The sequence below is a fragment of the Canis lupus genome, chromosome 5, assembly GCF_011100685.1.
Source record: "Canis lupus familiaris isolate Mischka breed German Shepherd chromosome 5, alternate assembly UU_Cfam_GSD_1.0, whole genome shotgun sequence".
Classification (NCBI taxonomy): domain Eukaryota; kingdom Metazoa; phylum Chordata; class Mammalia; order Carnivora; family Canidae; genus Canis; species Canis lupus.
In genome coordinates this window covers 13789596-13815131 of record NC_049226.1, presented here as the reverse complement: position 1 = coordinate 13815131, position 25536 = coordinate 13789596, and the positions used below count along the sequence as shown (strand labels likewise).

The 25536-nt window shown below is 57.0% G+C and overlaps 1 protein-coding gene across 1 annotated transcript; it reads left to right on the top strand.

The window, feature by feature from the left end:
* The first annotated feature begins 571 nt into the window (after positions 1-571).
* Positions 572-17240, top strand: OAF (out at first homolog). The gene is made up of 4 exons (XM_038535904.1): positions 572-812; positions 13731-13865; positions 14659-14839; positions 16183-17240. Exons 1-4 carry the CDS (start codon positions 597-599, stop codon positions 16446-16448), a joined length of 798 nt encoding a protein of 265 aa, XP_038391832.1. The 5' UTR covers positions 572-596; the 3' UTR covers positions 16449-17240.
* Positions 17241-25536: the final 8296 nt, after the last annotated feature.

Genomic DNA, 25536 nt, shown 5'->3' with positions numbered 1-25536 from the left:
TTTCGTCCACGTGGCACAAGAAGCAGCCAGAGCGGAGGGGAGGGGAGGGGAGGGGAGGCGAGGGGAGGGGAGGACAGGGGAAGGGGGGAGTCGCCCGTCCCGCCCCTGCGGGGAGGAAGGGATTTGCCGGGACGGCCCAGCTCCTGGCACAGCCAGGTCGCCCGGGGCGCGGCGGGCGGGGAGGGGACGGAGAGGGCCGTCCTCCCACGGAGCTGCTGCGCGGCCGTGCCGGGTCCCCGGTCCCCCGCGCCCGCCCCGGGGCCGCCGCCGAGCGCGGGGCGCCGCCGCGAGCCCTTTAAGGGCCGGGAGGCGCGCGGTCTCTTTAAGGCAGGTCCCGGTGGTTTCTGTTTTCCGAAGGAAGTGACGGGGGGTGGGATTGAATGAAAAGTGCCAAACGGCGGCTCGCGGCGGGCGCGGGGCCCCGGGAGCGCCGCGAGCACCTGGGAGCCGCCGGGGGGCGCGCGGCCGAGCGGAGCCCACGCGCGCCCGAGCCCCCCCGCCGCGCCGCCGCCCCGCGCCCCGGGCCCGCCCGCCACTTGGCGCCGACTTGGGCCGCGCCGGTCCCCGCGCGCTCGCGGCGGGCCGGGCCCCCGGGGATGCTCGCGCCGCCGCGGCTGCTGCTGCTGCTGCTCGCGCCGCTGCTGGTGGGCGCGGGGCCGGGCGCGCCGGCCGAGCTGCGGGTCCGCGTGCGGCTGCCCGACGGCCAGGTCACCGACGAGAGCCTGCAGGCCGACAGCGACGCCGACAGCATCGGCCTCGAGCTGCGCAAGCCCGACGGCACCCTGGTCTCCTTCACCGCCGACTTCAAGAAGGTGAGGCAGCCTGGCTCGCCCGCCGGGCCCTGGGAGCCCGCGCGCCCCGGGGTCCCCGAGGCCGCACCGCGGAGGCCCGCAGCGGGAAGGCGCGCCAGGACAGGCACGCGACTGAGCCAGGGTCACCTCGTCGTCGGCTCCTGCCCGCACCTCTGGACAGGCTCCCCAGCCCCAGCCCCTGCCCCGCCCTGCGCTCTGCCCCAGGAATGCACCCCCTGCACGCACACACACACACACACACACACACACACACCCGCCGCTGCAGCCCCTCCAGCCTTTCACCCCCGCCCTTCCCGATCCCTGACCCGCCTCTTGCCCACTTGCCCCGCAGCTCTCCCAGGGCCCTCCAGCTGCTGACTCTCCTGCAGAACCGTGGACTCCCTTCTAGGGGTCATTGCCCTTTGCTCTAGAGGAGAAAGTCCTGGGCTGGCCATCCCGGGCCCCCCGGGTCAGGCCCCTCTCCTTCTCGGAGCCTCCTTTTCCACCTCTGTTCAAGTCAGTGAGGTGGCTCCTGGCCTCTCAGCCCTGACATCTCAGAGACTGTAAACCAGGTCTCCCTTTCGCTTTCCTAGGCTGGAGACTGTGGGGGGAAGCAAGGTGGGGGTGGGAGGGGGTGTAGGAGCTGATTGTCCCTTGTCCCTCCTGAGCCTAGCAGAAGCTACCTCTTCTCTTTGGTCTGGAAGGCTGGAAAGCTTGCAGAAGGGGGGCGGGGGGACCTGAGCAGAGGCCCCGCGTGAAGTCCCCGCACTCTGGGAGAGCTGCCACTCCTTACCCTGCCTGGCAGGACAGCTGGCCAAACTCCATGTTTTGGCCCAGACTGCAGGAAGGGGGCAGAAACCAGCCTCTATTCAGTGTGTGTGTAAGAAACCAGAAGGAACCTTGAGGGACTAGAAGGTGGGCCTGGCCCCCAAGGTCTTTGGGGTTGGGGCGGGGAGGGGGGTACGGTGATGAGGGGGGAAGCGGAGGAGCTGGGGGATTATTAGCAAATGAGCCTGGAAGGACAGCGAGTGACTAACAGTGACCCAGCAGCAAGATTTCTGGAAGGAAAGAGGGTGGGTGAGGTGTAGGTACTCGAGGGGAATCTCCTGATACACACACACACACACACACACACACACCAGCCCCTTGTCTGCTAAAAACAGGCCCTGTCTCTGGGGGCCTGGAGAGGTGGGGACAGTTAGATAACTGGACAGCTGGAGAAGCTCAGGGCTGTAGAGCCTTGCCCAAGCCACCCCCTCCCTCCTGCCTCTTAGAGAGTGTGAGCTTAAGAGGACAGGGTGCGGAATCTGGGGAGTCAGCTAGGGACCCAGAAAAGCTGCCATGGCACAGGCCAGAAAGCTGGGGTGGTGGTGGTGGGGAGTCCAGTGGACAGTGGGGGTAAGGCTTGACTGCTGATCTACCCCCAGACTACCGAGTTATCACCCACTTGGGACACAGGTGTTCCAGGGAGTGTGGAGTGTGGGGTGGTCACAGGTGGGAAGACTTCACGGCCCTTCCTTACTTGGCAGGCCCAAGCTAGGTTCTTGCACTCGGGCAGGGAGACAGGTGAGTTTGTGTGTGGAGAGAGCGAAGCTGACAGCGCCTGAACACCTCCAGCCTCCCCACACCTGAATTCCATATGTGTTCTTTTCCTGGGAAATCCCAATAGTGGCTGGATCCCTCAGGAGGCAGTGGTCTAATCCTTGCCTCTAACCTTCCATCGAAGCCCTTTGTCCTTGACACTGAGCCTCTGGCCGGCCAGGAGTCTCCTACTTTCCTGTCCGCTGCCCGTTGTCCTATGGAGCTGGAACTCTGGAGAAGGGCTTCCCCGTACCCGGGACCTCTCCAGCAGCAGAGCCTGTGGCTAGGACACAACGCCTCGGGCTGGGCTTCTATAGCCCCTGGCGGCAGCATGAACTATGTTATGGCTCTACCCATGCAGACAAGGAGACGAGAGAGCCCAGGTGGCAGTGGGGTGATAGACCGGGGCTATAGTTAGGGGGCTGGTGGCCCAGGTAGAGAACTCCTTTGGAGCCTCATTTTAATCCCTGCAGTGTGTTTAAACCTCCACCCAGGTTTCCAAAGTCTGCTTTTCAGGTTAGCCTCTGACCCAGAAGCTAGCATTTCACACCCGCCCTGGCATCTCCAATTGCACCAGCAAGGGCAGGAGTCGGGGGTGGAAGGTGCAGAAAGGGAAGCCACCCTCGGGTCTCTCCAGCTCTGGTTGCTCAGCTAGCCTGGGGCGGAGCAGAATAGCCTTCACCCCTGCCCCAGGCCATCGTCTGCATTGGCCAGAGCAGCTTTTGTACGCAGATCCTTCTGGGGTGGCTCACCTCTCCTGTGGCCCGCTTAGTTTCCAAGGCCTCGTGCCCCATGGTCTTTGGCAGATTTGCACAAGGTTCTATCTGGAAGTAATGATTTTTCCTGTGGGAAAAAATCTTGGGCATTGTGTTTCTTTTGTGTACCAAACACATTTGGGGTGCCTTGGGAAAAATCCCTAGTCCACTTAGGAATGGTGACGGTTGCCCTTTCCTCGCCTTTGGGAGACAGTCCAGGCTGAAATGAGACAGACCTGGTTTAACCTGGGCAAGGTACTTGATCCTTGCAGGCCTTCATTTCTTCTTCTGTAAAATGGGTGGTGATGATGGCACCAATCCCATGGCTATCAAGAAAACTAAACAGGTAATATGTCTGAAATACCCAGTATGTGTTGGCTGCTGTGCTAAGTGCTTAAGAAATAGAAGGCCGCTAGCTTTCATAATCCTTGCCCACATCACATTTCAGCGTGGGTCCTCACGCTTGGACTCAGAGATGTTGAAGGACGGACCCAGAGTCATCCTTCGGGAGTCAGCACTGAGCCTAGAGGTACCTTGAGCCCCTCATCATAACCTCCTCCTTGAAGCACCATCTATTAGAGCTCTCCAGAGAAACAGAAACAATAGGACATAGAGCAAGATATATAGAAGGAAGTTTGTTGCAAAAAGATTGGCTCACATGATTTTGGAGGCTCCGAAGTCCTACGATCTGCCTGCCATTTGCGAGCCAGCGGCCCAGGAAAGCTGGCAGTGTGTTTCCAGTCTGAGTCCAAAGGCCTGAGAGCCAGGTGTACCAGCGTCTGAGGACCGAAGGTGGAGGTCCCAGCTCAGACAGAGAAGGAACATTTGCCCTTCCTCTGCTTTTTGTTCTATTCACACCCTCACCAGACTGGACGTGGCCACTCACACTGGTGAGGGCCATCTTCTTTGCTCATTCTGCCAATTGAAATGTTCATCTCTTCTGGAAACATCCTTACGGATACACCCAGCAATAATGTTTTACCAGCTATCTGGACATCCCTTCACCCAGTCAGATTGACACATAAAATTAACTGTCGCACTCCATAGCTGCTGGCCAGCCCCTCTGAACACAGAGCTGTCATTCTAGTCCTGCCAGGATATGCAGGGCTGCAGAGAGTGCCCCTGTGCTGGAGGCCTCCCAGCCCTCAGTCTGGCCCACCCTATGTCCACCTCCAGCACCCCCACCTCTCTGTTTGCCTCCTCCAAGAGGCAGCATTCTAGCACTGTCTGGCTCTCCCCACACTGCCACGCTGGACCTAGCAACCTAGGCATTGAGGCAGGGAGAGAGTGTTCAGTGTCTCGCTGTCGGACACATAGCCTGGAGCCCACGCAAGGATTATAAATGCCACAGGTAGCTTGGAGCTATCAAATGGCCGTCGTGTCACACCCTGCCCAAAGGCCTCTGACCATCAGATAGATGGAGCTGGGACTTTAAAAGAAGTGCCTTGGCTCAGTGGCTCCCAAACTTGGATGCCCATTAGAATCACTTGGGTAGCTTTGGAAACTCCCGATGCCTAAGCTGCACTCTAGAGCATTGAAATCCAATCTCTGTGTGCTATGATATTTTTAAAGAGGGCCCAGGGATTCCAAGGGGCAGCAAGTTTGGGAACCACTGGCCTGGCTGCTCCAGGGGAAGGGCAAGGAGGGGACTGGGAGGTGGGCCCAGGTTAGGCTGTTAAAAGAATGTAGAGCCCACACTCACCTCTTTGCAACCTGTCACTCTGCCCACAATAACCCTAAGGTGTGTGAAGCAGTGGATAGGCGCGTTGGGTCTAATTCCACATGCCCTCAGTACACAAACTGTAATTCATAACACACACCCAAGAGGCAATACCCTCCTTTATAATCCAAATCCCGTGTGTGTAATTATACCCTTATGTGCACACTCACTGGGCATATCTAATACTGGGCTCGCCACCACCCCCAGGTTCTAACCTGGCTCTTTGTTGGTCAGCTCCCATGCTCTCCCTTCCCCCAAGCTGGTGTCTCCATCCAAGTCCAAGTTCTCTTTCCCCTTTGGCCCTAGTCTGAATGTCCAAAAGCTGGGGGAGGGGATGAGTCATGTTCCAGCGGTGTGGTTTGGTGCTGACCGGATGGCTAGGGTGCAGCTGATAGATAGGAGAAAGTCATGCGCAACTGTTTCGGGGTGGTGGGTCCAATGGGAGGGAGGGAGGGAGGGAGGGAGGGAGGGAGGGAGGGAGGAACCACACACTCCAGAAGTGTGGCAGGAGGGATCCTTGGGCTTGGAGCCAATATAAGGGGAGCCATATGGTGGCGTGGGTCAGCCCAAGGTCATTCTGAAGGACCCAGGAGGAGTGGAAATGTGAGCCTTCTGGGCCCTGGCCTGAGCCCCGGTGGGTGAGTGGGAGTCAGAGGAGGGAACAGTCCAGAGAGCGCCAGAGTCCCTGCCTTGGGGGCTCATGGTTGGGCTGGGGGAGCAGCGTGGGAAGCTGCATGCTGTCAGAGGCGGTCTGGAAGATGTGGAATGTGTAAATGACCGCGCTGGGGCCAGAGGCTGTTTATTATAACAGGATGTCACATCACACAGAGGTCAGACAGGAGAAGCTTTTAGATACCCGGCTCCCCCTACCCGGTCTATGTGAGGTCTCTGAAATGTAGCAGTTTGGAACACAAGCGTGTGACGGATGGGTTGTTTTCCTGAGGAACAGAGGGCAGCAGAGATGCTTTCAGGAGACGCCCAGACATTTCTGGAGTCTGGAGCATTTTCTCATAGGAGTTTGTGAGAAGTCACCAGATGGAATGACCTGGCTTGTGTCCGTGGGGCCCTTGGATCTAAAAGCAGTCCCTCTGCCACATTTGAGGAATTCCTCCGTGGATCAGGGATTGGCAGCCCTGCTGGAAGGTTCAGACATGCTCCCTGGAGTTTGGCAAGCATCCCCCCACTCCTACCCCCCCAAACACCATTGTCCATTGGCGAATCCTCACGAGAGATCCTGGATCAGGCTGTGAAGACTGCCACCTGGACCAAGGGCGGAGTGGCCTGCTAGAAATAAGATGGGGAGAGGCAGAGCGGGGCTCTTCCCTACTGGGCTGCCAAGCTACAGAGAAGTCGTGGTGGTAGCGGTTGTAGAAAAACACAGGACAGATTCCTGTTCGCAGGAAGACAGGGTGCAGCCTCGTGATGATAAGTGCACGTCCCTGGATCCCACACCCTGAGTGGTCACTCAAGTCACACGCCGTCGGTTGCTTTCATGCACTGTCGCATCTGATCCTCACTACTACATCACCGGGCACCCGTTGCCCCCATTTTGCAGACGTGCATACTGAGGCTTAGAGCTATGAAGTGACTTTGACAAGATGAAGTAGCTGATGATCCAGGATTAGGGCCCAGGGATCCTTCTATTATATTGTGATTGATTGTATGTGTTGTAACATAAGTAGGCTCCTTCCAGAAGGCTGGAGAAACCTGAATTGAGGTGGCAGGGGGAGGGGAGGCAGAGGTTGACAGAAAACCTTAGTGCAGAGGAATAAACCCTCCTCTGTAGAGACTTGGGCTGGATCCCTTCCCCTCCAGGCCCATGACCCTCAGTGGATAGGAGGATTGACCCCTTGGCTGCTTAGTGCCTGAGACTGTTCCTCGGGGCACGTCGGGGTGCAGGGACTGTGTGTGAGAGATCTCACAGAGACTCCTGAGCACCCACCGTGTACATTTGTCTGCCCTGTACCAGGCGTGCGACCTGACAAGCCACTCACCCTCTCAGACACAGCTCCCAGGCTGGCGAGGAGGGAATTGCTGTCACAAGCAGAGGCCAGTGTAGACCCTGGGGAGTGGAGTAGCAGTGCCAGCAGGTCCCCCCACCCCAGCCCCCCTTCCTCGCTGGGAAGCGGTAGGGGCCAGAGCATCATTAGGAGCTCCCACCCCCGAAGTTGGCAAGTGTTTAAGTGGCTGCCACTGCGCATTCCGCTGAAGGGCAGGGAGCGAGGGAGGCGGTGGGGCTGGGAATCTGGGTGAGAGAGAAGCACGGAGCCCCATCTTAGGAGCCCTGAGTCAGCGGGACAGTGGGGCGCAGTTGATCCACACAAAGCCTCACATTGTTCCCTGGGGCAGTTGGAACAGTGGTGACCTTTGGGATTCGGCTGATAGAGAACTGGGGGCTCAGGGGGGCTGGGGGAGGGCAGGGGGGCCACTGCTCATGCCCCTTAACAAGAAGCTTTTGTCGAGGACTCGCCCCGAGGGCGTACAGGCGGCCGGCCCGTAGTGGGGTCAGCTGAAGTCCCGGGGTGCCGGCCTGGGAATGGGCTTGGCCTGGCTCTGGGTTGGCTCCCCTGACCCCTGTTCCTGCTCCGGGACACTGTTCCTGCAGAGTGGCCACCGTGCACGGGGTTAGGGAGGTGCTGGTCCCTGGCTGCCTCTCCTCACCTCCCCGGCCCCATGAAACCGGCTCCTTGTCCAGCCACGAAGCAGCTCCAGCCAGGAGCAGAGGGGTAAATATTTAGATTGGCTCAGCCCGGCCTCGGAACCCTGCGCTGTGCTGCGAGGGGAAGGAGACAGATGACGGGGCACAGTCCCCGGACGGTGCGGCTGTCCCAGAGCAAGCAGCCTGGGGGACTTGGTGCCTCGCAGGACCCCAGAGAGAAGGCCCCCGGCCTGGGGTGCAGGAGAGTAGGGGAGTGCAGTGAGGGACGGGGCGGCCCCCACCCAGGCCCCTTGGTCCCCGGCTCCCCATGGCTGGGCGCTGCCCCCCTCCCCAGGCGGGCTCTCTGGAGAAGGGGGCCGAGGGTGACCGCAGCATGAGGACCTTGTTCCGCGTGGCCGAGGGGGTGTGTGAGAGCCCTGGCAGTGACTCACAGAGAGGGGCGACGTGGAGGCTCCGGGGGGGACACTGAGGGAGGCAGCGTGCTCACGTGAGCATCCCTGGGGGCCGGGGAGAGACAGGAGCAGCTGTGTGCAAAAGAGACCGTTTGAGAAGCAGCAAGTGTGCGTGGAAGATTACAGACGTGGCCCGAGCATGGGGGGAAGCAGGTGGGCCTCCGTGTGTTTCCGCTCAGATTCCACTGGGCTGCCACGTAAAACCCCAACAGCGGCTGCAGCAAAAGAGAAGCTTGTTGAGGCTGGAAGTGGGCAGTGGGGGGCAGCGTGGCAGGTCCACGGCATCCCCGCTGAGCTCCCGTGGGCTCTGTCTGCAGGGCTGCTTCCCCTGGGGCCTCTCCCCAGGAAGGCTGCCATTCCAGGGCGCAGGGCTGGGCCCCTGCTCTTCCCAGAGCAGCTCCTTGGGTGTCCACCCGGAGCCCCAGCAGGGCCCGGCCAGCGTAGCCTTCTCTCCGTGAGATGCGGCAGATCCCGGGAGTATAGCAGGGTGAGGAGTGGACACAGAGAGGGACAGTATCTGGACGGGGGCTGGCAGGGGGCTCGGAGGAACCTAACCATCACTGGATGGTGAGTCAGGAGACCCCCGGGCTTCTGGTCCTGGCTCTGCAGCCGCATGACTTGTGAAGGGCATGTCCCCAGCTGGAACCTCACTGGATCATGAACTAAATGATCCCCTAGACCTTCTGAAAGCCGAAATAGCAGCTGTAGGACTACCAGTCTCCTGGTTGGAGGTGAGGGAGTCGATAGAGGCCCCTGGGCATGCGTGCATTCACTCAGCTAATAAATGTTGAGCTTATTGTTGAGCTCCATGCCAGACCCTGAGGTCACTGCATCACTAAGGTCTAGTCTCTGCCCTAGAGCCAGGGGTAGATCTTACTGGGGGCCTGGATGACTTGTTACTTGGGCAGAAGATGCCACATGAGGATGGGGTCCTCGCTCAAGGCATTTAAATCACGTGCACACTGAACCGGTGCAAGGCAAGTTTCAGATCCAGCTCAGAACTTCCAGTGATCTGCTAGATGAGCTCAGGCTCCTCGGCTGGACTCTCAGACCCGCTGCCCTGCCCTCTTACCAGCCTCTTCCTTGGACCACTCTGCCCTCCCACACCCCACCCTGAGAAAACCACGCTCTTGTCTGTGCAGTCCTTCCTTCGTTTCCTCATTACCAGGCACTCACTGAGCACCTGCTGTGCTCAAGGGGGTGGGGAGGCACTGCAAATGAGCTACTTTCCCAGCCTCAAGGAGCTGAGTCTGGAAGCTAAGGCAAGAGAGAGAGAGAGAGAGAGATGCAAACACAATGGGATTTGTGCTGTAGAGGTTAGGAGTTGGGGCCGCCTGAGTCTACAAGTCATCCAGGCCCCCAGTAAGATCTACCCCTGGCTCTAGGGCAGTGAGGGCAGCATTGGGAAGACAGGCCAGAGGAGGGGATGCATGGGCACTGAGTCCTGAGAGATGGTAGGCAGATGGGGACAGGGCATTCCAGGAGAGGAATCAGCTCACGGAAAGGCACAAAGCCTCACTGCGCCTATTCTGGAAACTGTGAGCTCCTCAGCTCAATGCTCAGGGAATACAGGACAAGCTGTCAGCGGAGGTGGATGGGAGCCTCTGGAGGGTACACCTGATGGCGAGGGAAAAAGGAACTTTTGAATGGCATTAGGCAGATCAGTGACAATATGGAGGGCTAGATTGGGTGGGGGTGTGATGAGAGCCTCACGTTTCATTGTCTTCTGGAAATTCCTGTCTCTCTACTAGAGAGCATTCCTCTTCCTTTGATCGTCAAGGACCACTGAAATGTCCCACACTCTGGAGAAGTCTCCCCTCCCTCCTGGCCTCCAGTCCCACCCTTAAGGGGACAGCAAATGCCCCTTCATCTACCCTTTGCCCCATAGCCTTTACCACACACCTCAACCCTAGGCCTTCTGTGGGGCACTGGCTCTGGTTGTTGGAGGTCAGCCTCTCCATGAGCCCCTTGAAGACAGGGGCCAGGGCCTTGGTCTCAGCCATTTCCCCCACCCAGCCTGGTGCCTGTGAAGCCTTTCCCACCAATTTGTTGACTCCCTGCAAGCCAGGCCCCAGAGGAGTCCCCTGGCCTCACTGGGCCTTAGGTACATCGTTAGGAGAACAATCTTTGCTCTTGCTTCTGCAGGTCTAGAATAGGTCACAGCTGGAGCGAGGCCAGAGATTGCAACAATAATAGACAAAGAGTTCAGCCCACTATGTTCTGAGACCTTTCGCTCATTTTTTCCTCATGATAATCCCTGGAGGTGTAGGTATTGTTAGTTTAACTCCTTTAACAGATGTGGAAATTAAGGTGCAGGGAGGTGAATTCCCCTGAGGTGACATGGCTAGTATCAGCAAAGCCGGGATTTGAATGGAGGTAGCACGGGCTCCAGAGCTGTTGCTCAGAACTACCGTGCTGTCCTACAACCTGTCTACTCCTGCTCTTTACTTAAAACCACAAAGGACTTCAGCCGGGGCTCACGATCTCCGTGGTGCAGGTGCCAGCCCTGGTACCGTAATCCTCTGTGTCTTCCTGGTGGCCTGCTCCTGATAGGCTGGAGGTTCCCGGGAGCTCATGCAAGAAGGAGCCTTATAGAAACTTCCATCCTGGGAGTCCTAGCCTGAGTCCTAGACCTGCAGAACCTGCCTCCAGCACTTTGACATCTTCTCCAGCTGTGCCATCTGCGGCATTAGGCCACATCCGGCTGAATCATCCCAGAGCACTTGGGCGAGGAGGGAGCTTGGGAGCTGAGCTTCCATTTGGCCTGGGCCTCGCATCTGGCCAGATGTTTTCTGAAGTGGGACGACCTCTCCCCCTGCCCTTTCCTCTGTGCTGGAGGGAGGGGGCCCCTGGAACCTTCCCAATGAGTCTCAGGTGTGGAGGGTAGAAGGGAAGAGGGATACTGGTCAGGATGATGGAGCCAAGTAGATCCAGAAGCTAGGGGTGCCCACTCCCTCCCAGGGATCAGTGAGTAGAATACGGTTTCTCTGGAGAAATAGGATCTATAGAGGTTCTGGGCAGGCAGGCAGGAGGGTTAGAAGGGTGGCCTGCCTTGTGTTGCCCCTCCTGTCCGTGTCAGACGCTCGTTCTTACTAGTCACGCAGAACCGTGAGCGGGAACTGCCACACTGCTAGGGCAGGTCTACGCAAGACTTCAGGCATGGCTGGAAAACAGAACTGAGTTCTGATCCTTGCTCTGCCACTTGGCAGCAGTGTGGCCAAGGGCAGACCACCTGCCTCTCTGGTCCTCGGTTTCTGGAGCGAGGCATCAAGTACATTTGGGAGGCAGTGATGCTTCCTGGTTGACACAGCCCTGGCTTTGGAGTCAGACTGCCCCGGGTTAAAATTCCAGCCACATTTCCTCCTAGTCCCATGACCTTGAGCAAGTAACCCATTCCAAACTAAGTAATAATCATCCTCCCCACCTCCTGTTGTTGTAAAGATTTTAAATAGGACAATACATCCTTTTTGACTCATAATAACAATGACTTGTCCCTTCCAGTTACAAACTTCAATGAATCTCTGCCCCTCCACGAGGAAACCTTCTATCTCAACGAGAGATCCTCATTCCCTCTCTTTGCCCCCAGATTCCCATTTTGGTATCATTCTGCTGTTGTTGCCAATGTTTTGTTTAATATAATAGAGTCAGGAGGAAAATTCAGAACAGGTATTTTGGGGTTTTTTTTGACTCCACTCTGGTCCAAGAGTTCAAATGCTATCTCTTAATGACGGGCAGGTGATATTCCTGAGCAAAAACACCACTCTGCAGCCATCAGACCACAGGTATGGGACGTGGCTGTGGCTTTGGAAAAGGTGCTGTGAATATTCCAGCTAAGGTTCTTTCAGAGTCCTTGCTGAAGACACCCGGGAGGTGGATGTTGGACTCTGCCTTGGGGTCCAGCCAGGGACACCAGGCTGACTCAAGCCCTAGGAGGGGAAGTCTGGTATCGGGTCTCACCTGGCAGGAAGTGAGCCCCAAGTAGAAAATACGCTAGTGGACCGGCCTCCAGGCAGTCTCCCCTTGGCCGACCCAAGGGAATGGAAAATCAGGTGGCCCAGGCTGGCAGGGCAAGGAGATTCCAGCCTCGTGGCCCAAGAACGGATTTCCTGTTGAGAGGAAGCTAGGGTTAAGCTGAGCTCTGATTCACCTTCCCCGTGAGTCTGGCATCAACAAAAACCTCTCCCGGGCCATCCTCACCAGCTGGGCCTCGGTCTCCCTTTCTGCACTATTGATGGAAAAATCTTCCCATATATGCCCACACCTCCTTGTCCTAGAGATCATCTGTAGTAAAAGGAAGCAGGAGAAGCTTCCCTGTAGAGGCAAGGGACCTCACAAGTGGGTGGGAATTTATGGGGTGGCAACACTCACTGGCTCCGATCACCTCCAGGGAGGAGATGGGCCACAGCTCTAGCACCTACTGAGCACTGACTCGGGGTGGGCATTTTTTCTGGGCCCTCCACACTCACTCAGTTTTCACCACAACCCAACCCGCTAAATGCCTTAGGGTCCCCATCTTACAAGTGAGACTTCCAGAAGCTGGAAGATAGGCCTGGGAACTGGCTAATGCGTGGCGGAGATGGGGCACACCTTCCCCTCGCTGCCCATACAGGGGCCCAAGTGGGGACCCTCAGGTCCTGTTTCAGAGCACTTGTACTCTCGGTGCTCTTAGTGGGTGAAGCCAGGGCACATACTTTGAGAGATGAATAGCTATGCAGGGCTGTATATGCTCGGTGCCAACCCCCACTAGGGTTCTAGACGGAGATGCTCATTATGGTCCAGCTTCCTCCCTGGCAGGAGGGGTGCAGGGGGACGGTGGTCTTGACAGATTTAGACCACTTCTGACCAGGCCCTGCTAATAACTTCTCCCTGGGAGCAGTTGGCCAAGGCACAGAGTTGGTTGAGAGCAAGGGGGTACCTTGGGTACAGGTGGGTCAGGGCACAGGGTGCCAGCAGCCAGATTGGGAGGGGGACCCCATCCTGCCTTGCAGGTGCCCCCTCTCCCTTTGCCCTCTGCTGACTTCCATTCATGCAATGAATGAGTAATGGGAAGGAGCCATTGGCCTGCTAGCAATGCCATTAGTAATCCCATGGGGAAAGGGGAAGTGGAGATGGGAAGGGAAGAGAAGGGTGAGCCGTCCCAGCTTCCTTGGGCCAGAATGGCAACAACTGTGGCCAGCTTGTGCCGTGTCTGCCCTTAACCCCATCCTGTGCCTATGCCAGGAGTCCGGATGATGGGAAGCCCTGGGGCATTTTGGAAAGCACCAATTTCTGGGCTTTCCCCCAAACCTACCAAGTAAGAATATCTGTGAGAGAAACTCTGGAATCTATACTAGTAAAAAGTTCAGCCCCTCCCCTATTATGCCCTGGTTTAGGTAGTTATCGAGGTGGTGACCTCCCCCAACCTGGGTGACACAGGGGTGCCACCGCGGGGCAGCATCAGCTATGAATGAACCAGGCACCAAAAAAGGGTGCTGTTTCTTTTAAGGTGAAGTTCTGTGCTTTTAAATACAGCTCTGTTTTGAAAAGCTTTTTAGTGGTTCACTATGTGAATTTTCCAGGAGGCTTTGGAACATCTGGGGTGTGTTCTTTCTTTTAAGTTACAGGTTTAAATGGAAAAGATAAAAAAGTCCTAGATCAGCAGGAGGGAAATGTCCATTGCAGGGCAGGGCCCAGGCAGGTGTCCTGTGCAAGGCCTGAGATGAGCCCCGGGTGGGCTGGGAGCGAGCTGCACCCACCCCAGCCCATCCCTGTCCTCCTGCCCCTTCCCATCAGGATGTGAAGATTTTCCGAGCCCTGATCCTGGGGGAGCTGGAGAAGGGGCAGAGTCAGTTCCAGGCACTCTGCTTTGTCACCCGGCTGCACCACAATGAGATCATCCCCAGTGAGGCCATGGCTAAGCTTCGACAGGTGAGTGCCTGCCTCGGGCCTGCCCTGGCCCAGCTCCTGCCCTGGAGCCCCCATTCCCTGCAGCCATCGTGACCCCAAGCCTGGACCCCACCCCCCATCCTCAGTCTCCCACCCAGCACCTGAGCCACCCTGGTCCTCATCCCTGCTACCTACCCCACTCTCACCCTACAGTCCCAATCCCCTTGATTTTGCCCCAGGCCAAACCTAACTCTCTAATCCCAGATCGCTAATCTGCACAGTCCCCTAATCTCAGCTCCTCCCCCTGTATGGTGGAGGCTGGGGGCTTCAGATCTGCCTTCAGCCACCACTCCTTATCCAGGTGACATTGCACGAGCAACTTCGCCTGCAAAGCTTCTGTTTTCTTACTGGGAAATGAGTTCCACTGAGAATTAAATGAGCTGATGCGTGTAGTGTGCAGACGCTTCAGCCTGTTGGCCCGTGCCCCATCCCTTCCTGGACCTTGGGCCTCTCCCCAGCCTCATCTGAATTCCCTAACCTCTCCAGTAGGGTCTGCTCTAGGCCCTTCCCCTTCTGGCTGCCCACCAACGCCACCCCCCGCCACTACCAGTATTATGTATCAGCCCCAGGTGTCAACCAGTGGCCAGTTGGAAAGGCCTGGCTGTGCCCTGAGCATTTGTTTCTCCATCAGCTAGAGGGGACGCTAGGCGCCCTTGACTGCCAGCCTGCCCCAAGGCTCTGAAGGCAACCAGCCTCAGTTTGAAACTCAGCCATCAGGCAAGGAATGGGCAGGGAGCCTTCTGAGGCCAGGTGGGAATGGCTCTTCTCCACACAGAAGAATCCACGGGCAGTGCGGCAGGCCGAGGAGGTGCGGGGCCTGGAGCACCTGCACATGGACGTCGCCGTCAACTTCAGCCAGGGGGGCCTGCTGAGCCCCCACCTCCGCAATGTGTGCGCCGAGGCCGCAGATACCATCTACACCCGCCAGGAGGACGTCCGGTTCTGGCTGGAGCAAGGTCAGCCGGGTGCTGCCCACTGTGGCATCACATCACCTGTGATAGAGTAATGAGGTGTGGGAGTTCAGAGGAGGGCCCCCTAAACCTTCCTGGAAGAAGGGGTGCCTGTGTGGCTTTTCAGTGAGAGGAGTCAGCCAGGTGAAAGCGACCCCTTCCAGGTAGGGACACACACAACTGTGACGTGCTAGGCCCCGTGGAGGGAGATACCTGGGCAGCGCCTGTCTCGTTCCTTCCCTTAGTGACAACACAGATCATGGGAGGGAGGCCCAGGTAGCAGGATCCAGGTGGCGCCCAAAGACCCATTCCTACCTGCCCACCTGTGCTGTCCCCCCACCCCCGCCTGAGAAGTCAGCTCCTCTCCTTCCTTCCATGCCCTCCCCAGTGGCAACATCTCTCCCCCAAGATCCTTGAGGGCCACCCCCCTCATCTTTGTGAGCTCCCTGCCTTTCTGCCGAGGTGGCTTTACTGCCGGCACACCTCCTGACACCCTTCCCAGGACTGCCCTCAGGTCCTCCATGCAGAGGGCACAAGGAGATGTCACAGTGCCAAGTCCGGGTTCCTGGTCTTTCTGCCCAGCCCACTGAGCACTAGAGAAGTGCCTGCCCCTCCCAGGGCCCCACCGGATTTTGAAGTGCCCAACAGAGCTGTGGTCCTGCCCTCTGTACACAGCCCTCCCCGGTCGGCTGCACCCCCCAGAGGCCGGTCCTACCCGTGGCCACAGAGCCGAGCCAGGGGCCAGGTTCCTGCCATGTCCCTCAAGCAACCCTGTGTGTGCGCTGGCCATGCTGACCGCCTGGCATGTCCGTGTCAGCCCTCCTCAGATACCCCTTCCTCAAAGAAGCTCTCCTTGATTTTTTAAAAAAAGATTTTATTTATTCATGAAAGACACACAGAATGAGAGAGAGGCAGAGACACAGGCAGAGGGAGCAGCAGGCTCCCTGCGGGGAGCCCGACGTGGGACTCGATCCTGGGTCTCCAGGATCAGGCCCTGGGCTGAAGGCAGCGCTAAACCTCTGAGCCACCCCGGCTGCCCTCTCCTTGATCTTCTACTCATTCTCGCCTCGTCTCTATTCCATCGCATTCTAGTGTAACAATGATTTTAAACATCGGGCTGAGCGCGGCCGAGTGGAGACTGAAGTCAGACAGCCCTGAGTTCCCTTCTCACCCCACTCCTAACTCTGTGACCTCAGTGAGATCATTAAACCTCTCCAGGCCGGGTGCCTCATCTAATAGAACAGGAATGATAATACTTAGCTCCTTGGGTCGACGGGATACCCCAAGAGGCCATGTGGGGGCAGGGGGCTCCCTCTTTTCCCTCTGCTGACCCTTGCCTGTCTCCCCAGGTGTGGACAGCTCCGTGTTTGAGCCTCTGCCCGAGGCCTCCGAGCAGATGCTGCTGCCGCGCTGCGGGCAGGTGGCAGACGGCGGAAGGCCCTGCGTGTGCCGCTACGGCCTGAGCCTGGCCTGGTACCCCTGCATGCTCAAGTACTGCCACAGCCGCGACCGACCCACCCCCTACAAGTGCGGCATCCGTAGCTGCCAGAAGAACTACAGTTTTGACTTCTACGTGCCCCAGCGGCAGCTGTGCCTCTGGGATGAGGACCCCTAGCTGGGCTGGGCGAAGGGGGTGGTCTCTGAGGTAGCTGCTCTGGGCCCACCGCTCTTCCCCCAGCCACTGGTGGGGGGCAGCCCCCCAACTGAGGCCTTACTTCCCTTCTCCCTTGACCCCGGAGCCTCTGGCCCCATCGTGCAAGACTGTGAAAAGGGGTGTGGCAGGGCAAGGGTTAACTCATGAAGGCAGCCCCCACTCCCACCCTGTGCCTCCCTTGGGGACAGGGAGGGGGGTTCTCCAGACTCGCCCCGCCTCCCCTTAATCTCCCCCGAAGTGTTCTCTCTCAAGCAACCAAAATGTGATGGCCCGTGATTCTATTTAACTCTGAAGGTTTAGATGCTAAAAGGTTTAGTCGGTGTCGGTGCCTGTGACACCGCCCTCCCCACACACACACCCCCACTCGCCCATCTGGAAGGAGCTGGCCCCTCTGCACCATCAAATGCCCAACAATGAGGGGATCCCTGCCCCGGAGAGAGGGGGCTGTCGGGGATCACTGCCAGGGCCCCTGCACCAGATCACAACGCATTCCTGTCCTCCCGGCCCCCAAGGGCGGGACAGGTGAGGACCTCCCAGCCCCCACACAAACCACACGTGCCTTTCCCCAGACCCAGACTCTGCGGGGAGACCAGGCGCCCGCGTTTCCCCCCAATCAACGGAAATATTTTTGTAAAGGTTCTGGGGGCAGCGAGGAAGCATAGAGTATGAGGAAAACTTGAATTCCAGATTTTTAATGCAAAGTATTTATCATTTGTACCAGAAATAAAATTTTAAATTTTTATTTGACTGACAGCTCGCGACTCAGAGTTCTGAGCGAACTCTTGGCCAATGCTGCCACCTGGTGTCAGGAGAAGTGTCCCGTTTACCGGCGACCGGGCTTGGGACCCCTCCTGAAGCACCTGCGGGGTGCTCACCCGTTGTGCGGCAGGCCGCGTGGGGACTGGGGGTGCATATTAGGGAAGGATAAGTTAAAACTACTGCGCTTAAGAGGAGACGTGCACAGATGAGCAAGCCGGACAGTAGTAGCGGAAGATAGGTGAAGGCAAGAAATAAGAAACTCCAGAACCAGACCTCCAGGGTTCAAATCCTCGCCTTGCTGCTGCGGCTTTGCTGTGCAGTCTTGGGCTGCGTTCCTTTACCTCTCTGTGTCTCGGCTCTCTTAGCCCTGAAATGGCCTTACGTAGCTTCATACGTATGAAGCACCCAGCACATAGTGAGCGCTCGCTGCAGTCGCCGTTATTAGTATCTTAGCGTTAGCAAAAAGGGCAGACACCTCCTCAGCCATAGACCTGAGACGGCTTACGCTAGACCTCCTGAAGGCCCCTTCGCATCAAAAGTACCTTCTGGTATAAAGAGGCTGTAAGAGGAGGTGCCAAGATGGGTGCTGGAGGGCTTCCAGGGAAGGAGGGGTGTGGAGGCCGAATTTCTCGGGAGAGGTCTCCTGGGCCAGGTGGGGCACCAGTTGAAGCTGAGGGATGGTCTGCATAGGGCAAAGGGGAGGAGACAGGGGTGCTCCGGGGGGGTGGGAAAGCCCCAGGGGTCCCCCCTACTCCGTAGGAAGGAGGAGACAGGAGAGGCAGCTCCTTCCTCATCAGCCTAAGAAAGGGCAACAGGTTTCAGGACAGCACCACCCCCCCCGCCCCGCCCCCAACTTTGCTCCTCAGAACAGGCTGCTGCTCCTCCTTGAAGCTCTACAGGCCAGAGGGATGTGATGGGAGCCAGGCTTGCTTGGAATGGGTGGGGAGACATCCTTTACAGGGACGATATGCCTCTTTGCAAGGACCAGCTTCAGCTGTGCTGGGGAGCCAGGGAGGGAGGTGTTCCTCCCCGGCCCTTTCCTGCTTCCCCTGCCGTGGAATCCCAGGCCTCAGTCCTGCTCTGGGTTGGGGCGCGAGTGGGGGAGATTACTTGGAGAAGGCACCTCCCACCCCATATATGTGCCTTATTTGCTGGGGGTGGGGTTCCCGGGTCATATACCTTTTCTACTCACTTTCAAATAGCCAAAAATAAGGCTGTTTTTAAAAAAATGAAGACTGCTTCTCTAATCTTCCTTACGAATGACTAGCAACCCCAAGCCTGCCTGTCCCCTGCAGTGAGGGGGCTTCTGGACCCTGTCACTACAGACTACCCTGCCTGGGGTCCCTCCTTACTCGGTCTTAGGGCATGGGCAGGAGAATTAAGATTCCCTGAGACTTCGGGTCAACACTACGGTCAGGCAAAGCCCATACTTCCCCTCATTCCAAGCAACCCTCCGTACCTCCCCACTCCCTCTGTCAGGTGCCACCACTACAGTCACTCCTCTGGTGAGGGTCAGAATCACGTGGGAGCTCAGCTCACGGATGTCCAGGGTCAGCTGTTTGAGAAACCTCCAGATAAGGCTTTACTTTCCTCGAGTCCTTTGTGCACCTGTGCAAACCCTCGGGGTGGGGGGTCGGGTAACGCGCCTACAATGAATGCTCATTTCCTCTGGCGCTTTAGAGTTTACAAAGTGCCTTCGTATCAATTAGCTCTCTGCTCATTGTAGCAATCCTGTGACATTTTATGGATGTGGCTCACCAATAAAATGATGTGACTTACCCGAGGTCAGACAGCTAGTTAGAGCACAGTTGGGATCCGACCTTCACCCTTCTAACTCCTTGCATACCTACTAACCCGGTGGGTTTATCAGAGTGGCCTTCTGGAACCTCAGCGCACCTCACCTACGGGGTGGGGAGTGGGGCCGCAGTGCGAGGTATGAAGCACCCACGGGGGGCCAGTCCTGCGGTAGCAATCACTGAATATATGGGGGTGGGCCCACAGGTGCCCTGCCACTAGAGTTGGCAGGAACAGGCTCCTGGCTGGTCCCTTTTGCCAAGGTAAGGAGGGCTCTGGGTGGGAGGCCAGGACCCTAGGCCTCATTAGAGCCTCTTCAAGGCAGAGGAGCTGCAAATGGTACCAGGTACCCCCTGGCAGGATCACCCCAACCTGAGCTGGGCCTTGCTGTACGTTCTGTGGGTTTTCTTCAGGCTCTTCTCCCTTCAATCTTAGTCAATGAACGTCTTGTCTTCAAGGAAGTTAGATGTGGTAGGTAGAGCCAACGAGGAGTCTAGTAAAAAGTAGAGCAAGGACACTCCCAAGAAGCAAAGCTGTGAGGAATGTGGGTACCAGCCTCGTCTGAGCTGTGTGCAATCTGGGGTGGGTCACCCCCCTCCCCAGTTCCCCATCTGCTAAGAGGCGCTCACCTCAAAGCACTTCCTGACTACAATCAGTGTGGAATTGCTGGCTGGCATTTCGACCTCCGATGGTGAGGCATTTGGCTTCTGGGGGACAACTGAGCTTCCGTGACTTGCTCTTCCAAGCCATGCTGTAGAGAAATGGCAAAAATGGAGCGCCACAAAGCCCAGTATTTGGTGGAGACTGAACAGACTGCCCTCCAGACGGGGCTGTACCAATTTACACTCTCACCACCAAGTATAGGAGAGGCCTGTTTCCCCACATTCCTGCTGCATCGGTTGGCGTTCTCTAGAGAAAGAGAACCAATAGGATACAGAGAAAGAGATTTATAGCAAGGTGTTATAGGATTGTGGGGTCTAGCGAGTCCTAAATGCTGGCCGCGGGCAGGTTGGGCAAAAGTTGATGTTGCCATCTTGAGTCTGAAATCTGCAGGGCAGGTCAACTGTCTGGAAATTCAGGCAGGATTTCTGTTACAGTCCTGAAGCAGAATTCCTTCTTGGGGAAACCTCACTTTTTACTCTTAAGGCCTTCAACTGATTGGATGAGGCCCACCCACACTACGGAGGGTAATAATCTCTCTAAAGCCAACTGATGTTAATCACATCCACAGAGATACCTTCACAGGAACATCTGGACTCACATTAGACCAAACAACCAGGCACCATGGCCTAGCCAAACTGACATGTAAAATTAACCATCACACCTGCGATCGCTTGATCTTAACCTACGATGTTGGCCATTTTGACCTTGAGAAACATTAAATAAAACATTCTGAGGTTTCCTCCCAGATATCGACTATTGACTATAGCCAGGTAACAGCTGGTCATTCTTGTCTGCCCCGCCACCCCCACGCCATTCATCCCCTTCCCTCCCCTGCCCTGCTCTGTGCCTCAGGACACCCACCCGTGAATCGGCCTCACCTGGGCTCCTTTAGCCCTGGCTTAGCCAGTGAGAAGCACAAGAGACCAGAGGGCAGGACGAGAGGGAATTCCAGGCATATGTCCCTGCTCCTTGCTGCTTCTGGACCACACCTCTGCACTGGCTTCCTTCCTCCAAGCTCCAGACCTCCTTGGGCTCCTAGGCAACCATTTCCTCCTCCTGCCTCTTCAGCCCCAGCCCCAGTGTCCCAGCTCCCTGGTTCCCTTAACCCTGCTGGCACCTCTGTGAGTAAGCAGGACCTTCATTAAAGGCACTCCGCGTTGTTGCATTGATTCCCCCGCCCCATCCCTGCAGAGACCCTGAGCTAACAACAGCAGTCCCGGCTGGGGACCCAGAAGAATGGACGGTGGGCAGGGAGAAAGCCCAAGGGTGGTGGCAAACACAGGCTCACAGGGCAGGGCCTCGGGACATACCTTCTCCTTGGAGAAGAGCCCGGCCTCAAGGGGCTTCAGGTGGAGCGAGGGAGGGAAGGCGAGTCACAAGCTACCTTCGGCCCTGTCTCCAGCTGTGTGTCGTGGACAGCGAATGTCCTGACTCTCCAGCAGGGAGAGGCGGGATGAGGTGACACTGCACTCACAGCTCCCTCGTCGCCTACATCATGGGCAGTGGGCACAGACCGCCACATCTCTCCTGGGCCTGCATGCCCAAGTCTTTCCTGACCCCTTCCTGCCGGAACCTTCCTGTGGGAGGTGCCCCCCTGTCTCCTGACCCCGGGGCCCTGAATCCCACCCCTTTCCTCTTCTCCCTGGAGAAACTATCCCCTCTCTCTCCCATTTCTCTTTCCTGCCTGGTTCCCATCAGGGTATTTAAATCTTTCCCACCTCAAAAACAAAATAACTAGCCTTTCGTACCCAGGGCCCTCTCCACCTCGCCCTATTTCTCCCTGTTTCTTCCATCAAGCTTCTTGCCAGAGTCCTCCTCCTCCTTGGCAATTCCCAACCTCACTGTCGCGATCAAGGCTATGCTGCAATCAGTGGCAAGGCGCGTGTTCCTGACACCGGTGAACCACTCCCACCTCAGTTGGGCCTCCTTGTACACACATCCTCACTCTCACTCACTCGTGTTTTCCCGCTCCCTTGTTCAGTGACGCAGCCAGCCTCTCCTGCCGGGGGTACTCCGGGGCTCCATGCACCTGCTATTCTGGTTAACTTCCTTTGCGGGTACTGCTGACACCCATTCCCACTTCCCACTTCCTTCCTCTCTGCTGGGGGTCCCAGCTTAGATGTCTGTTCCTCTGAGAAGCTTTTCCTGGTGCCCACCCCTAGATTCAGGCAGGTCGTGCCCCATAGCAGGCCCCCTTAGCATCCTCCATTTTTCTGGTAGAGGATATGCCCCAGTAGGCCTTGCCCTACCTGTTTCCCTGCTCCGCAAGCATCACCAGACTGTGCACTTCCTGAGGACAGGGACAGTGTCTGGTCTCCAGTATGTTTCTAGCCCCTAGCTTAACACACAGCACCAGTGGGTACTCAGTACATGCTCTGAATGGGCGAACGGGCAAATGGCCACTGACCTGTGTGTCGGGGTGTAGGATTGCATGTAGCTCAGAAGCCCCAGAGGGCACTATGGGAAGTAGGACATTTAAAAAAAAGATTTTATTTATTTATTCATGAAAGACACACAGAGAGAGGCAGCGACATAGGTAGAGGGAGAGGCAGGCTCCCTCCAGGAAGCCTGATGCAGCACCTGATCCCAGGACCCCGGGATCACAACCTGAGCCGAAGGCGCTCAACCACTGAGCCACCCAGGTGCTCAGGGAGGTATGACATTTTAACCAGCAGAGCTGTCCAGTGACAGGACGGCCACCGGACAAGGCCTGGGACTCCTGTCCTTGCATTGATTGGGCTAAGGCTGGCAAACTGAGGTTCCACGGGGATCACGGACCAAAGACCCAACAGCACTCTGAAACCAAGATTCAGCATCTTCAACTGGCCTGGAACTGGGGCCCTCACCTGTGTGTAGGTCCCCGGCCAAGGATGGGCACGTGTTGCAAGGAGGATGCTCAAGCGGAGGTCACACGCCCCCATCACCGCAAGAGGGCGCGCTGGCCTTAGACTTGCCCTGAGCGAGCGGGCGGACCTGGCGGCTCACCTCGTCTCAGGTAGACCTGGAGAGTCTGGAAAAGGACGGAGGCAGGGTTCTGCGGAAGGTGTGATCAGAGTGGCCAGCCCCGGGCCCAATGCAGTCCCCAAGATCAACAAAGCTCACTGGAAGTCAGTTGTTATGCTGTTTTAAAATCAAATCCGTATCATTACTATTTTTCAGAATCTTCAAGTGCCAAGTGGGCAGTACATTTGTGTGTACTCCTCCCTCTAGAGGTGAGCGAAGGCTGGGTACCAGGTGGAGCGGGCGGGTGTTGGGACTGGGGACTCGGCACTGGGATTATCAGGAGCAGGGAAGAGCTCAGGGTCCTGACTCCCTTGTCCTCCCTTGTCCTGGTTCCCAGAGCACCTCTCACTTTGTCACCCAACACTAACCCCCTCCGCCCCCATTCTGCAATACTCCTCCTGGCAGCGGTGCCATCAGATTACCTCTGAGGTGTGATTTTAAGAGGCCTGTAAGTTCTTCTTGGCCTCTGCTTTTCCTTCCATCTGCTCTTTTGGGAAGCCTGAGCTGGGATCCATTCCATTCCCTGTGGTTGCCCCAAGGCAGGGAGCTGACCCCCACCCGTACCCCCACGCTCTGGGCCCTACAGCCCATCTGGCAGACAGAAGGAGCTAGAAGGGACTTGTTGTTTGGTGGCCTTCCAGGACGCCTCGCTCCCCACCCTTCTCCCAGCCCTGACAACTCAATCCAGCTGACATGACAGGAAATGTGAATGAGCAACAGGGCACACGGCCAAAAAGGCCACTTCTCTGCTGAGGCAGAGAGCAGGGCCAGGGGGGGTGGGGGGCTGGGAGGCCCCCACCTCCCTCCCCCAAGTGCCTTCTCTGAACAGTGCAATACCAATCCAGCATCCCCATCCCCCGTGCATCCCCAGTCCTTTGAGGCAAAAGAAGCAGAGTGCATGCTCAAATAGAAATGGGGCCCAGGGTGCTAGTGACTTCCAAGAAGAGCAGCAAAGGGAATCAGATGTCACCCCAGGAAGACCAGGAGGACCTGGGGTAGAGTCCGAGTTGATCAGTTTGGGGAACTGCAGTCTCCTGGAGTGAGGTTTTGGCTACTCTCTGAAAAAGTCCTCCAGCTGTTGAGAAAGGGGAGGGGTAGGGAAGCAGTGTGCTGATTTGCATTCAATTTGCATGTAATTTGCATATACCTCTTTTGATGTCCAAAGGCAATGAAATTTCCTGTCCTTGCTTCTTTTTCCCTTTCTTTCTTCTGTTCCTTTTTAACCTCCAGGCAACCTACTATCTCTCTTCTCTTCCCCACAGCTTCTCCTCTCCCAAGCCAAACAGACACATGGAATATGAGGCCCAGGGTGGGTGGCACCTTCTCCGGGATCTCCCATCTGCCCAGAACTCAAAAAGCTGGTTTCCTGGAGATTCTCTGAGTTCTGGGAAAGAGGCAGGGTTAAAGAGGTCCTATGCACCCCCCACTCAGTTCACCTAATTGAGATGATCATCAAGCAAGTCAGAGAGGGAAGGAATAGAGACATCCAGCTTTGCCCCGGGCCCCATATTTGCACGCTGCAAACCCACCCAACCTTAGAGGATCCTGGAAGAGCATATGAAGGAGGAGTGGGAAGAAGGGAAAGATCTCTGTTCTTCTGTGACTTGTCTACTTGCCCTGTGATCTTGGGCAAGTCCCACCCCCTCTGCGGGCCTGGGTTCCTCATAGGAACAATAATCTAGATTCCTTCTGCCTAGAGGGACACGATCACAGAAGAGAAGGGGAGGCACAGGTAGGGACACTGCAGGATTAAAAGCACCAGCTTTGGCGTCAGGCAGACTTGCTCTAAATCCCAACTCTGCCATCTACTAGCTGCATTAACCTCCCTGAACCTCATCTCTAAAAGAAGCCTCAAAATTGTGTCTTCCTTCTAAAGTTGTGCCGAGTAAATGAGAAGGTGCATGCCCAGCCTGTAGCACCTCTCTTGGCAGATAGGAAGCACTCAATATTTATTGAATAAATGAGCACAGGGATGCAGGTGAGGTAACGTCTGTCACCCTCGCCCCACCCCCACCCCCTCACCCTCCCATCCTCCCACCGCCTGTCTGGAATCCAAAGCTGTGCTTCCAACTGTGAACCTCCAAGGCCCCACCTCTGCCTCAGTGGTTCACCATCCCCCAAAGCTCCACTCCCGCCTCAAACCCAGGGCCCCAGAATCCTAGCCTGCTGGAGCTCCAAGGCCCTTGGAAACCATTAGTCATATGCCCTCGGCTTCCTGCCTGCCCCCCACCCCCCACTATCGCTTCTGGAAAACCAAAGCCCAGAGAAGAAAGGTAACTGCACGTGGAAACAAGAAACAGCGGGTCCCAGATGTGGTGGTCAGAGAATCAGACCCTCGGTGTACGCAGCCACACAGATGCTATGCATATTGACATATGGAAATCGCAAGCACACAGGGGTATATAAACTACGTGCAGGCATTTTTCTAGCATGATGGTAGGCGGACTACAGTTGTAGATAAGAAAGGAGCCAGACTCGGAGTGGAGGAGGGAAGGGGAGGGAGGGAAGGAAGAGACAGGTTAGCGGTGTCCTGAAAGGGGTCCCTGGGCCCAGGAGGTCTCCAAGAAGCCTTTACTGATCTCTTCCCCCAGCCAAAGAATCAGGAAGGAAGTCCTTTTCCCTCTTGTTAAGAGTGGGAAGAAGGGAAGATGTGACTGGGGAAGGGTGGTTTGTATGAACCTGAGCATGTAGGTCCTCTTGAGCACTTCCTTTTCCTTCAGGGCCTCTGTGGCACCCACTGAGCCCTCCCTGGAGCCTGTGTGTCCCGGCCCCCCGCAGGGTACTCAGCGCCCTGGGGGCAGCCAATCAGTTAAGACCAGGAGATAGGATA

Coding starts and splice junctions, on each gene's coding strand:
- OAF (XM_038535904.1), top strand. CDS start 597: ATGCTCGCGCCGCCGCGGCTGCTGCTGCTGCTGCTCGCGCCGCTGCTG. Junction 13,866..14,658: donor CCATGGCTAAGCTTCGACAG/GTGAGTGCCTGC, acceptor TTCTCCACACAG/AAGAATCCACGGGCAGTGCG. Junction 14,840..16,182: donor CCGGTTCTGGCTGGAGCAAG/GTCAGCCGGGTG, acceptor CTGTCTCCCCAG/GTGTGGACAGCTCCGTGTTT.